The 13,493-nt window shown below is 49.0% G+C and overlaps 1 protein-coding gene across 4 annotated transcripts in view; it reads right to left on the reverse strand.

Annotated features, from left to right (window-relative positions):
* Positions 1-13,493, reverse strand: part of KCNAB1 (potassium voltage-gated channel subfamily A regulatory beta subunit 1) — an 84,682-nt gene that overhangs the window by 17,926 nt on the left and 53,263 nt on the right. For all 4 annotated transcript variants that reach the window (XM_054204437.1, XM_054204438.1, XM_054204440.1 and 1 more), the window contains 2 exons: positions 6,272-6,315; positions 263-300 (listed from right to left, as the gene is read on the reverse strand). In XM_054204437.1, the coding sequence (XP_054060412.1) occupies positions 263-300; positions 6,272-6,315 (82 nt within the window). The remainder of the gene's footprint in view (positions 1-262; positions 301-6,271; positions 6,316-13,493) is intronic.

Here is a 13,493-nt window from a genome sequence, read left to right on the forward strand (position 1 = left end):
TATTGCTCCAAACAGCATGGAAGAGAAGATCGCTTTAAGGGATAGATGGGGGTTTTTTTATTAAAGTTGATCTCTGGAAATGTCAGATTCATTAAGGTTTTTTGTAGCATAAGCGCGTGCCTTCTATTGCTTTGCATAGTAACTCTCTGCCACTTCTTCGTACGGAAACAGGCTACCAGATTTTGGTAGCCATGGTTTCATTTAAAAATATCTCATATTGGTTTTTACTTTGTGCTGTATACTTACACCAAGCATTACTTACCTCATCTGAGATTTGACCTCCAAAAGTGACCCACGTCCCTAGAAAGAACAAAACAGTCTGTTAATATGAAAGGGTTTTGCCAACAATAATTCACTCCACCAAAATTCAAGGTCCTTGGGATTAAATGGGTTTAAAATGGGGTTAACTGGTTTAGACGCTGCTGCGTCCCCGAGTGAGCCGGGCCAGGACCGGGGCAGGCACTGGGGGGAAACAGCGGGGTTGGGGTGGGAGTGCGGACCCAAGACTTGCCCATGAACCCACTCAGGGAAGCGCCAGCAAGATCCTGTGCTGCAAAAATACACAGTTTTATTGAAATCTGAAGCTCTTCGCAAAACCCGGTTCATTTTCCAAAGCTTCAATTTGACAAATTGGAAAAAATTTATGATGCTGCCGAAACATGTCATTTGGGGAATGAAACTCCTCCTAAGTTTATGCTTCAGCATTTAGCATCATACAAGTCAAAAATTAGGGGGGGGGAGGCGGGAAGAGACATATTTCTATTGACATGAAGCATTTAAAACTCATCCAAAGCACCTTTTTGCCAGGAACTTTTCCATCAAGGCCATGTCCGACAACAGCCGACGAGCAGCCCTTTCGCCAGCTGGCTCAAAGAGTAGCTGCAGTTGAGACTCAGCAGCAGACTCTGGTCTATTATTAGAAAAAACTTGGGGCGTTATTTCTTTATGACTACTGCTTCAAAAGAAAAACATATATCCCATGGTGGAAACAATGTATGGATTTCACTGGATATTCCTAAGATATAGGAATATTATTTTCTATATATATTCTGTACATGTACATATAAGGAATACATGTTTCCTAAGCCACTGGAAGAAAGAGATGGCAGCGAGCTGGGGAAGTGCCAGGTCACATATGGGACACTGATCAGACGGCACGTCCTCAGCCCGGCAGACATTGCTCCTGCCCTACTTATCCGAGCTCACAAAGCACCCCATGGAAAGCGACGCCGAGACACAGAAGAGCAGGATGTGACGTGAGCCGTGCCTTTTGCCAGCTTGTCACAACGGCACTTTGATTTACAGAACAACTTTTCCCCGCACTTTTCGAGACCGACACGCCAGCTATGTACACAATCACGCATTACTCATTTAATGGATGGGTCAAGGCTCACGTGGCTCACAGAAAATCCTCCAGGATTTAAGATTCTGCCTTGTATCGTCCCTCCATAAGGAAGGCAGAGGGGTTCAGGCCCTGAGCTGGAAAATTGAGTGCGATTTGGGCAGGGCAGAGGAGAGACCACCCTGCCCGGGAGGGGTCGGGTTCTGATGCTGCTAAGGGGGTAAAAATATTAAGCGGTCCCTGCCTACCTGCTTGACTTGCAAAGGGCCTGGTGCAATAGATATGTAAACGCTCCCACATCTTCATTAAAAATGTATGGGTTAGTTCATTGCTCAGAGCGAGCGGGGAGGATGAACCTGGAGCAGGAGTCAGAAAGCGGAGAGCGTGCCGGCTGCTACCGCTCCCGCTGCTTTGATCACTCCCTCCTTAAAAACAAAACAGGAGTCAACTCTGTTAAGAGAATCTTGCTCTCTTTCCCTCAAAAAAAGGTCAATCCAAATCTTTTTTTTTTTTTTTTTTTTTTTTTTTACAGATCAGGTGCCTTTGAGTACAAATAAAGTTATTTTTAAAGATGCATGTTTGCTCTACAGTTAAACTGAAACTCTTGATCTCCTGCAGAATAGCCCCAGCCTCGCAAAAGCCAAGTTTTCGCGGATCAGAAATGCATAACACAGCTGATGCTACTGAAATAAAAAATGAGCAAAGAGCACACACATTTCTAACTAGTTTTGCATTTACTTCTACTCTCCATAAAGGCGATAACAGGGCGACAGCAGCACCCGCCGAGCCTCCCCCGAGAGCCACCCCCAGCTGCCCCTGCTACACCTTGCTGCTTAGAGACCTCCGGAATGGGACTTTCTCCTGTCCTTAAAATGCTCTGGTCCTCCACAATAAGGATAAAAATGAAAATAGGTTTCGCTTTAACATTAAGCTTCTTTATGCATACGAAAAAAATCCAAACGAAGCCCGATTTCCACGCTAAAGCTTCAGAAGTGTTATTTTTATAGGAATGTAAGAATACATTAAAATGCATTTCTACTGAAAAACGTGTTACGACTGTTTATCCCAAAGTGATTTTTTTTGGCTTAAATATGCATACAGGTCCCCAGCACAGGTGAGAAGAAAAGGAATTATTTCCTCGCCTTGGCGATTGCGCATCCTCTCTCGAATTTGGGTGAGTCTGACCCTCCACAACAGCTCACGTAAGAACAACCAGCACTTTAGCTCTTTAAATATAAGTAGTAAATACACGCAATACTGAGTATACCTGCCTGTCTCCCCCCTGTGCTCCCAGATCACAGCGGGGGACCCAAGGGGCCTGGGATGGCTGAATGGCGAGATCATCGGGACCACACAGGTGGGGAATCCTTGGTGTATTTTTTTTTTTTTTTTTTTCCTCAGGAAGGCCAGTTTTTGCTCAGCAAAGCGATCTCTAAAGCATCAGATTTGGTTGGGACCATAACAAATGACTTTAGGGTCCCAGCCGGAGAGTCCCCAGGCAGTTGGTGTGGGTGGTACCTACACCCAAAGCAGCCGGGCAGCTGCTGGGGCCATGGCACAGCACAGCACCCGCTGCTCAACGCTGATTAAAAAATAAAAATAAAAATAAAAAACACTCCAGAAAGCGCAAGGCGCACTTGGCATTTCAAACAACGACTGAGGATGATTCACAATCTCAGCCAAGGAGAGTATTTTGGAAGAAAAATATGCTAGAGAAAGATTTTTTTTTTTAATCATTACTTGTCCCCTTAACAAGTCATCTTCTTTCTCTTCTCCACCCCAATTCGCTGTTTATAAACGTGTGTGCGTGTGTGTCCCCTGACACAGCCTGGCAGTGGCAGGGAGACCTCCCACTCCTGCCCTTCGCCCATCACGTCTCGCACTGGAAAGCGATTTCCCAGCTGGATATCCTCACCTTCGACAAAGGAATTTCTGTATTAAAACTAGTTTTGGCTCCATTTCCATCACATCCCAGAGCCTAGCAAGGTGTGATTACTGCTGGGTTATTTGCTGATGCAAAATTCACCACTCGATAATGTCATTGCCAGCAGATGTGTCACCTCTGCAGGAAAAAAAAAAAAAAAAAAAAGAGGGTTCCTGGATGAAAGCCATAGCTTCGCCTCCTGCCAGTACAATTTTATCCCTGGCTTGCTGCTGGCGAGGATGATGCCACGTAGAGATTTGGCACGTGGGTCTGGTCTGGCGCTCGAGCAACCAGCAAATGCTTGGCTCTGCACGCTGCGAGCACCCAGGTGCGAATGGGACCCCTTCACCGCCATCCGCGGCCAGACGACCTTCGGGTTGGGTGAATCTTACACAACAGGTTTGCAAAAGCTTTTCCCCAGAGCAAAGCACCAGGGGGTAATGGCAGAAGCTGAGCCCTTTCTGCTCAGGAAACATCTATTTTTGTACCTGATCACAAACGTGGGGTATCCCGCCGGTGGCTGGAGGAACCGCTTGTTTTGGAAGGTTTCTCCTGTGCTTTTGTACATTGGATTGGATTTGCGGGGTTTGGGATGGCTGGTTTCACCCTGCTACTCATTTCCTTGGAATCGCGGCTAATGACCTTGTTGGAGGCTGTCTCAACATTTTCTAAAAATCAACAGGCAGCCTCTACAGGCAGAATTTGCTCTGAATTAACTATAAGAAAAATGTGACCATATTTTTCCCCTGCATTGCAATCATGTTTCAGAGCCAGCATCACAGAAAGGGATATGTGTTTGCTCAGGGTTAGACTAATTAAAATTCCTTATCCAAAGCCTCACCTGGCATTAGATCGCCCAAAGGCAGAGGTGAAAGCCCAGCCTGGAGCGGGGCTCTGCTCCGGGATGCTGCAGGAGCTGGGTCTGGGGGAGCTCAGCCCCGCAGAGCCGTCCCAGCTCCAGTGGGAGAAGATGGAGGTTCAGCAACCCAGGAGTGATGCTCAGTCCCTTCCCAAATCTCTCTCCTTGTGAAACACCCCACTAACACAGCTGACCTCATCTGCTCACTTAACACTTCTCACACCACGAGCAACACCCAGCAAATTAATTAATTAGAGTGCGAGCTGGGAGAAGCAGGATGTAATTAAAGGCTATGCATTGACTTGCACTGCCTACCTTTGATTTCTCTCCTGCTTCACATTTTTCTCTGTTTTTTCATACTAGAGGATGAAGCACGCTCCCACCTTGCTAAGATTTTGGAAGGCTTTTAAGAAGATCGCTGAGTCTTCAGAAACTTTAGTAAAGCTTAAATTAGATTTTCATGCTGCAGAGAGTTTAGGGAAACACATTTGTCTTTTAGGGAACTGCGAAAGAGAAGCTATTTAGAAAAGTCATGCAAGCCGGTGCTCAAAGCGGACACCTGATAGATCTGCGGTGGGAGGGGAGGACGAGCTGCGCCGCAGAAGAAATACCCATGCATTTCCCTCGCCCGGAGCAGCCACTTGCTCCCTCCTCAGCCCCCACTCATCCCGCACAGCTGCACACACAAAGGCTCAATATATTTAGATGCTGCTGCCGTTCCACATGCTTGAAATTAAAGAAAAGCTCTGCAAAATGTTTGTTGGTTGTTTTTTTTCCAGATGCTACTTCCTTCCCATAGCTTTTCTCCACCACAACAACATTAGCTCTTGGTGATCTCTAAGGATGATAAATAAAATCTCTGAACCAGATAAGAACACGACTCCTTTCAATGCCTGGGTCTATTTTAACCAGAAGAGCTCTTCTTAGCAGAATAGGCCTTATTTATATCACTTGTGATACAGGGTGACTTTCACATTTCACTCTATTTTAAAACCAAATCTCAAAGCGTTGTTGGAAAAAATGAGCTAACCCCTTGGGCACCTGCCCCGTGAGCACAACTGGCACCAGTGGGCAGCTGGAAGGGGATGCCCACCACCACATCAGGCACAAAATACAGGCAGAACCCTGGTCCTTGCCCACTCCTCCCTTCACCCACTCCCCCCTGAGGCGGCAGCACGGGAGGAAGCCCAGTACCCCCAGCCGCTGGTGCCCCCACCTCCCCATGCTGGCACCTCCGAGCCCAGACCCCCCTTTAACACAGGGCTGGAGGGGCCCTGGCAGAGCAGAGCATCCACCCCGGGGGTCTCTGCGCATCCCTGCAGCCTTGGCCCTCCTGATGCCCCAGCCTTGCACTGCAGGAAGGGGCTGCAAGAAAAACAGCCTCCTCCTTTCTACAGTGTTTGGTTTTTTTAACATATACACATGCACTTTTAAGCATTCTTCAGGTGAGCGGTTCAACTGTTATCAAAGAAATTACTCGCATGATTAAAGCCATCAGGAGGGGCCCAGTCCATCGCACACGCTCCTCGCCGGCAGTGGAAGGCCAGCGGCACCACACCAACGCCGGCGGGAACCCCAGCATCCCTACAGGACCAGCACATATGTGCTGCAGTGCTTATAGATGCGCTTTGTGATGAAACATTGGTAAGATGAAACATTGATAAGATATTCTTTAGTTTTCAAACCAGTATGGAACAGAAATAGCAAGGTGTGCACACTGAATAAAATAAAAATCTGCCCACGGCCCAGGCAGATTGCCATCCCCTGAGACTGGAGCTCTGAGACTTAACGCTCTTGGGGGCACTCACAGACATCTCAGATGTGGTCTCTGTGGGCTGTCCCTCGCGGGGATCAGGCTGCATTAGAAGGACTTTACTCCAGAAACCCTCATACAGTTCCACCCGGGGGTGATGGGTGGAAAGCATCGCCTCAGGCTGCGGGCAAGCGCCTGGGCTGATGCACAGAGCTGCTATCAACACACATAATGGCCTCTGTCGTGAGCCATCTTCAGGACTGAGCGCAGGCTGAGGCTCCAAGGGAGCACAGGTTGGGGGTGTTTTTTATATACTGAAATCCAAGAGCAGCCGCCACCACTCCGGGGCAGCGTGTGGCTGCAGTGAGTGCAGCACCAGCGGAGGTTACTCACCCAGGCCCAGGCACGAGACTCTCAGTCCAGATTTTCCAAGGTTTCTAGAAGGAAAAGAAAATAATTAGAAAATATCGTTAACCCTGCAGGGACACACAATTTAAATAACCCGGTGCGAAATCAGTAGCTGGTGAAGACGAGACCCTGCTTTTGTGCAAATCATCCATTCTCCTCCAAAAGGGACATATTCTCCCTCTCTGGGGATGCCAGCTGCCCAGTTTGGAGAAGGATGGATGCACTGCCACCATCCCTTGCCTCACTAGGCTGTGGGAGAAGCTCTGATCACTCATGGGGCTGGGAAGAAACCCAAATACATTCAGATGTATCTCACACCTGATGTCGCTTGGAGTGCCATGAATAAGCCACATGCATTCCCTTCACTTTCATCATCATTCAGTATTCATTGCAGTAACACAGACTAACATATTCACCTTGTTCAGCTTCACTTTTTGTCTTATTCACCCTCACGCTTCTCAAAACATTCCCATCCATCAGAGCAGACCCCTGGTCTGGTTACTGTGGGGGGTCCCAAGCTCATGGATTCCCCCCCAAACAAAACACCCCACGATTTCCCAGCCCGAGGACAGGCAGCGGCTTCATCCCTAATGCCGGCTGCTTTTCCACATCAGCGAGATAAAGTTATCACCCTTCTCCCCATCTCCCAGAGCCAGGCTGGAGACAAGATAATTAGCCCCGAGGCCATGAAATGTGCCATACATTAAACCCCTACCCTAACTTAAACCTATCTCTGCAGTACAAAATACCCTTTTAATTATACCCTCCTGCTTTAACCTTTATGTTCCAGCTGGATCTGTGCAATTTTTTTGCCAGATCAAGGTATAATCTCAGGACCATCTATCTACCTTCCACTACAGAGCACCGTGAACAATCACTGCACTTTTTGCTGTTCCTAATGAATTATTTAAAGCCAAATAATAATTTAAAAAAAAAAAAAAAGCCTCGCTCACCCACAGTGACAGGGGTCAGACAAAACACTCGACATTAGCACAGGTCCTGCCCTGCTCTTTCACAGAATCACAGAACGGTCGGGGTTGGAAGGGACCTCTGGAGATCATCTAGTCCAACCCCCCTGCCAGAGCAGGGTCACGCAGAGCAGGTTGCACAGGAAAAGTGCTCAGCTCTTTCTCTTTTTACACGTTTGATTTTGTGGCCATTTCAGGTATTTGCCTAGAGCCTCCTAACTCCATTGCTCTACCCAAAATTTAGCACTGCTGACAGGAATTTAAATTTTTGGGAGAGACAGGAACTTGTCCTCGAGTAGCTATTTGAAATGCTGCAACTGCATTTCCAGCACCACGAGCTCCTGGGCTCACAGCACGGCTGGGGCAGGCACTGACCTGATTTTTTGTTTCTTTTTTTTTTTTTTTCCCTTTTTTATTAGTTTTTGGAGTGAAAGCACAGATGGACACCTGCATAACAAAACCCACAGAATAGCACAAATGATGCCAGTCGTCCCCTGCTCACCAGCATAAAGCATAACCCTCAGAAAGTTAAAAGGCAAATATCCATCAGCTGCCTGTGTGTTCCAGACAGAGCTGCAGCCATTCTGTCAGGAAAGAGGAGCCCGAGATTGGGATTTCCACCTTACTTCTGGCGTCAGCCCACCCACTACATAATGCTTTTTGGAGAAGTCAAATGCTCTTGGCTTTGGAGACCTCAGCACAAGAAGGACACGGACCTGTTGGGGCAAGTCCAGAGGAGGCTACAAAGATGATCAGAGGCTGGAGCCCCTCTGCTGTGAGGACAGGCTGAGAGAGTTGGGGCTGTTCAGCCTGGGGAAGAGAAGGCTCCAGGGAGACCTTAGAGCACTTCCAGTCCCTAAAGGGGCTACAGGAGAGATGGGGAGGGACTCTGGATCAGGGAGGGGAGCGATAGGACGAGGGGGAATGGTTTTAAGCTGGGAGAAGGGAGATTTAGATTAGATATTAGGAAGAAATTCTTGAGTGTGAGGGTGGTGAGCCCCTGGCCCAGGTTGCCCAGAGAAGCTGTGGCTGCCCCATCCCTGGAGGGGTTCAAGGCCAGGCTGGATGGGGCTTGGAGCAACCTGGTCTGGTGGGAGGTGTCCCTGCCCAGGGCAGGGGGGTGGAACTGGATGGTCTTTAAGGTCCCCTCCAACCCAAACCATTCTATGCTTCTATGATTTCCAAACAGTTTACGCTTATTTTGTAGAAGCGGGGGTTTTTTTAAGTCGTATTTCTCACCAAGCTATTCTCTGGTTTTCAAAGCCTGGCTCTGTCTCTGCACAGGCACACAGCTGCGAGGGCACAGCTTGGCCATGCAGCTGGACCCCTCTCTCTACATAGGTGTATATATACATCCACACACGTATACCCTTTTCATACGTAAATACACATGCATACCCTGTATACACATGCATAGCCTGTATACACACCCCAGGTGTTCGCATGCATTGATGAGCACACCACTCCCCTCAGCAGTGGGGTCTGCCTCAGGGTCTCAGCCCAGGTACCACAAAGCCATGTCAGGGCTCATCCCTCTGCACCCCACGGATTTGGGGGGGGTAAAGCACACACACACACACACACAGGAGCCAGGCTTTGCTCCAGAGAACGATAACCAGCTCCTTGCAGAGTCTGTTCCACTAACAAATCTGGGAAAAAATATTGTGTTTGAATTTCTAAAGCTGTCTTTGCCATTTACTTAGCACATGTGACCTGGGTACTTGGAAATTTTTATATCAGTAGTAAAGAGCCGACACTGAAAATGCCAAGTCTTTGCAGTGCAAGATCCCTCTCGCAAAATGAGCTCAGAAGCTGCTCGGCAGCGTGGGAGGAGGTTCCCTGAGCCTGTGGTCCAGCCTGGAGAGCATCGCAGCCCCCAGCTACTCCCATCGTTTCCAGCCCTCCTTTGCCTGCGAGCGCTTCACTCAACTGCACGCTCTAATTAACGGGCAGGCAGTGAGAAAGCGAAGCGGCCACACCAACACATATAGCCACAACACAGCTAAAAACTCAGCCCACTCGGCATGGTTCGCCTCCCAGCACGGACCTCGTGCTGCTTAAAAGCACGCAGCCACTGATTTGATTCCTGGTCCTGGGGCAGAGCAGCAATTTGTCTGAAACAGCAACAGTTCTTGAGAACTAGTTCTCCTCCAGCCCCCTAAAAACAACAAAAAAAACCCCACCAAGCAAAAAAAAAAAAATATGTACACATTTACATCTATTTTGCAGCTTTCAGGTGTAAGTATATGTGTAGATATATCACACACACACATATATATAGACACACGTGCCTGGAAGCTGCCATGTAAAAATCAATGGTTGGTTTCTAAGTAACTGGACAGTAAAAGCCCTTTGTGTTTCCATTGCACTAATTCCCAAGTCTGGGACAATTAACCAGCACAGTCCCCAGAGCTGAACCAGCAGCAGCCCAGGCAAAACCCCAAGAATGGCTGCTCTGGGACAGCAACCAGGACAGCAAGACAAGCAAAACCTAGCAAAAGCCCGAGGTGCCCCATCTGCATCAGCTGCTCTGGCCATGTGTGGGCTGAGCATCTCCCTGGGCAAAGCTGCGGGAGCGCCGGTGCCCGTGGGTACCGGGCAGAGCACTGCCGGACGGCTGCGGGTCCCTTCCGCAGGAATAGAGCCCTGCACAGGGGGATAACACAGGATGGGTGGGGAGGGACGCGGAAAAATCAGCCAGGAGAGTGTTGGGGGGGTTCTGCCATCACTCTCCCGAGCAGTCGTGGACTCCTCGGGTTTTTCTGGGCTAGTGATAGCAATATTTTCAAGGCTAGAAATGATCTTTGTATACAAAATAATCGTATGAGTTGGCACACAGCTATTGCTCGTGTGCTTTGCCTTGGGGGGTGCTGAAGCTCCCGGCCCATGCTTTAAAGACGCCATTGTCCCCGCATCCCAAGGTCCTTCTCACAGGTCTTTCTCTAGGGAAAGGTGGTGTTTCATATGTTATTTTTTTTGTTAGTAATTGTCGGTCAGCTCATGGGCGTTATTGCCCTGGTCGCCCGTCTCTATTCGGCACTTGCTATCAGCAGGTGGAGAGGAGAGGGCACTCCCCCACAAGCACCCACAAGCGGTGGTACCCACCATCCCGCTTGCTCAGCAGCTGGCGCCAGCAGTGTTATTTGCTACCATTAAAGTCCTGAGTGTGTCAATCCATCTCTGAGCCCCGACCAGGCAGCCCAGCCCATCGCCCAGATACCCAGTGCCGCCGCCGAGGGCTTATGCTGATGCTATTTAATCACTCTCTCAGGAGGAAAAAAAAAAGGTCCTTCCAAATTGGAACTCAGTGCTGCTGAGGACGTTGCAGGAGCCTCCAGTCTCTCAGGATTGCTTTGCCTAGCCTAGAAGCAGCCGATTAAAAATCAGCCTCTTATACACCGTTTGTTTTTTGGTTTTGTTTTTTTCTTCCTCATTAGCACAGCTATCTTGCTTCTCTTCTTGCTGATATTCAGCTTCCCTTGCACTTTACAGAGCTGGAACGACCGCACCGCTCCCCACAAACCACTGCCTGACCTCGCCGCACACAGAGTAGCACCAGGAGATTTATCTGCTGCTGTACCCGGCTGCCTGGGCACCGCCTGATCCAGGACCCTGTCCCTGCAGCTCCAGCAGCACCTTCCAAACTGCTTCCAGTTGCCAATCTGAAAATACCTTCATTTCCTTTATCCCAAACTTGTGCCGCAAGCAAGACCCAAAGGTATTTAATACCTCACTCCTAAATTATTTTAAAACCAAAGCCTGAAGCCAAGCACTACCTTGCTGCCCAAACCCAGGACGTGGCAGAGCAGAGTTGAAGGCACTGGAGAAGCCTCCTGAAGGGACGGGATGGGGAAAGGTACATGGGAGTGGCGGCATTCCCTGTTGGATCTGGGTTTTTTTGCGGGCAGCCTCACTCACCATACCCACAGCAGGAGCTCTGCAAGCCTCACTGAAAGCACACGGGTCAACGAAACGTTTAGTAAAGGACACTTATAGCCAAACACAATACATTGAAGAACATAGGGCACTCATTGATTTTTGGGAAGGGACACACCACACTGTTTCTGCTCTTTGTATCTCTAATTTTAAGTGTTTACTGTTTCCTTCTCCAGGGAGCAGGTACCACCCTGTCCCAGTGCCAGGGCCAAACAGGGCAGGGGACAGCGAAGGGTGTGGGGACGCAAAGCGCCTGAGAGCCCAGCCTCACACACTGGTTTGACATAGCTCTTCTTTCCTGGCATAAACCAAAGGTGGCATTTTCCCTGCCCGCACAGCCGGGAGTTTGAGCTAACACAACCGTCCCCGCAGCACCGGTCCTTCGCCAGATTGCACTGGGTTAACGAGCGCGGGAGATGAATGCCTGATTCATTCAAAACACAGCTTGCAACTCAGAGATGTTGTTAAAAATACACTGAGGGACCAAAACAGCACGCGGGGAGGGACGACATTTCCCTTGACTGGGCTTTTCCAAGCAGAGGGCACATCCATTTCCCGAGGAAGCACAGGTTCTTGGCCATGGGCAGCGATGCGGGAATGTCGCTCCAGGACGCCGGCATCTGTGGCAGCACCCAGGTACCAGCTGCTGCTGCTAAACACCAGCCAACATGACGCAGACCACCGGGCAGCACATGCAAATGGCGCAGGTGGGGAAAAGGCTGGGAAGGAGGCGTTAGCCAGGGAACAGCACCTTCCTGCTGGAAAGGAGCGACTCAAGCAGCGGGACCCAAAGAGGCAGCACAGCCACAGGGCTGGTTACCAACCCCTCTGCCATTTGGCAGGTCTTCACCAAGAAAAAAAAAAAAAAAAAAAAAAAATCAAGTTCTCATTATCTCTTGCTAGTGGAGGGAGTTGCACATGCACCGGGCCTGCTCCTTCATCATCATCCTCAGGCTGAGAGCTGCAGTTCCCAGTGCTGTAGGGGTTTTGGCCAGGGTGAGCTTGGGTGTTTTGCCTGGTGGCCTGGCAGGCAGTGGCCCGGCTGAGCAGGCATCAGGTCCGCCGGTGAAGGGTTATTTCAGCCATGCAGAGACCTGGAAAAATCTGTGCTCAACTGCTGGCGCCTCTTCCCAGCCCGCAGCAGAGAGCGGGGCCTCTGCCTGGGCAGCAATTACCCAGTCTCTCCGACTCGAGGGCATGAAGCGCTCTCAGATTCGCTTCAGTGACTAATTCCCATTTCCCTTGTTTCCAGCAGATGCACTGCTCCTTATCTGCAGCTCCAGCCCCAGCTGGATGCTGGGGACAAAGCAGGGGTCCCTGTGTCCCACCACAGCTGTTCATTTGTAAACGGAGAGGAAAAAAACCAACCAATGAAAACCCAGCACACAGCTTAGCTTTTAAACATGGGAGAAACTATATACAGAAACGATACTTTTGTTCTGGACCCAACTGCAATATTGAAGAAGCCCAAGTTAATTATTTTGCTAGAAACAAGTGGTTAAACAAGACGGGTGCTCACGGGCTGACACCTGTCCATGCAGGGATATGGAGATAGGCCACCACAAGCACCACCTGGATCCAGCCAGGATCAGGGCTGAAAAAGCCCTCAGTTTCCCAAGGCTGGAGGGGGAAAAAAAAAAAAGAAAAAAAAAGAAAAGCACGTTTTGCTTGTTAGCTACTTTGCTGTGAGCAAAGACATGGGCAAAACCAAGGAAAATGCTAGAGAGATGTGTCAGATTTGAACAATGGGTAAGGAGAGCTTGTTGCCTGTCTGAGGAGCCAGGGTTTGACACGGATGAGAAAAGGCAAGGTGGCAACTTTTGACTTCAAGAGCTCTTTGGTTCAGCACCAGTAAGTCAAGAAGGGACACAAAGGAAAAAAAGAGGGGACTAACACATTCTACAGAAATACAGAGGGGTGATAAGAGCAACGAGACACATCTGGGATAAAGCCCGACAGTAAAAATGCAGAGGAAAAAGAATTACAGTTTGTCAAGTCTCAGAAACAAAGGAGATCCATTTCCAGGGGATTTTTCCTTGTAACGTGGCTGTGTAGGAAGATTAGATTGCACCCAAAACATTAATTTTGGTTAAAAAGACAGCAATCCAAGGTTTAAAATTGTGATTAATATTTGGCAGTGAAAAGTGAGAATAATTTGACTGTGCAGCAATTCTAAACCCATTTAGAAGGGCATTCGATGGGAATAACATCCTAGAGCACTGTTGGCTACCTGCAAGTCTGAAACCATTCTCCTAATGACGAAGAAAGAAGACCTACAAGTCCGTCGGAAAGTTTTCCCCTCA

This window comes from Rissa tridactyla, chromosome 6 (genome assembly GCF_028500815.1).
Source record: "Rissa tridactyla isolate bRisTri1 chromosome 6, bRisTri1.patW.cur.20221130, whole genome shotgun sequence".
Lineage (NCBI taxonomy): Eukaryota > Metazoa > Chordata > Aves > Charadriiformes > Laridae > Rissa > Rissa tridactyla.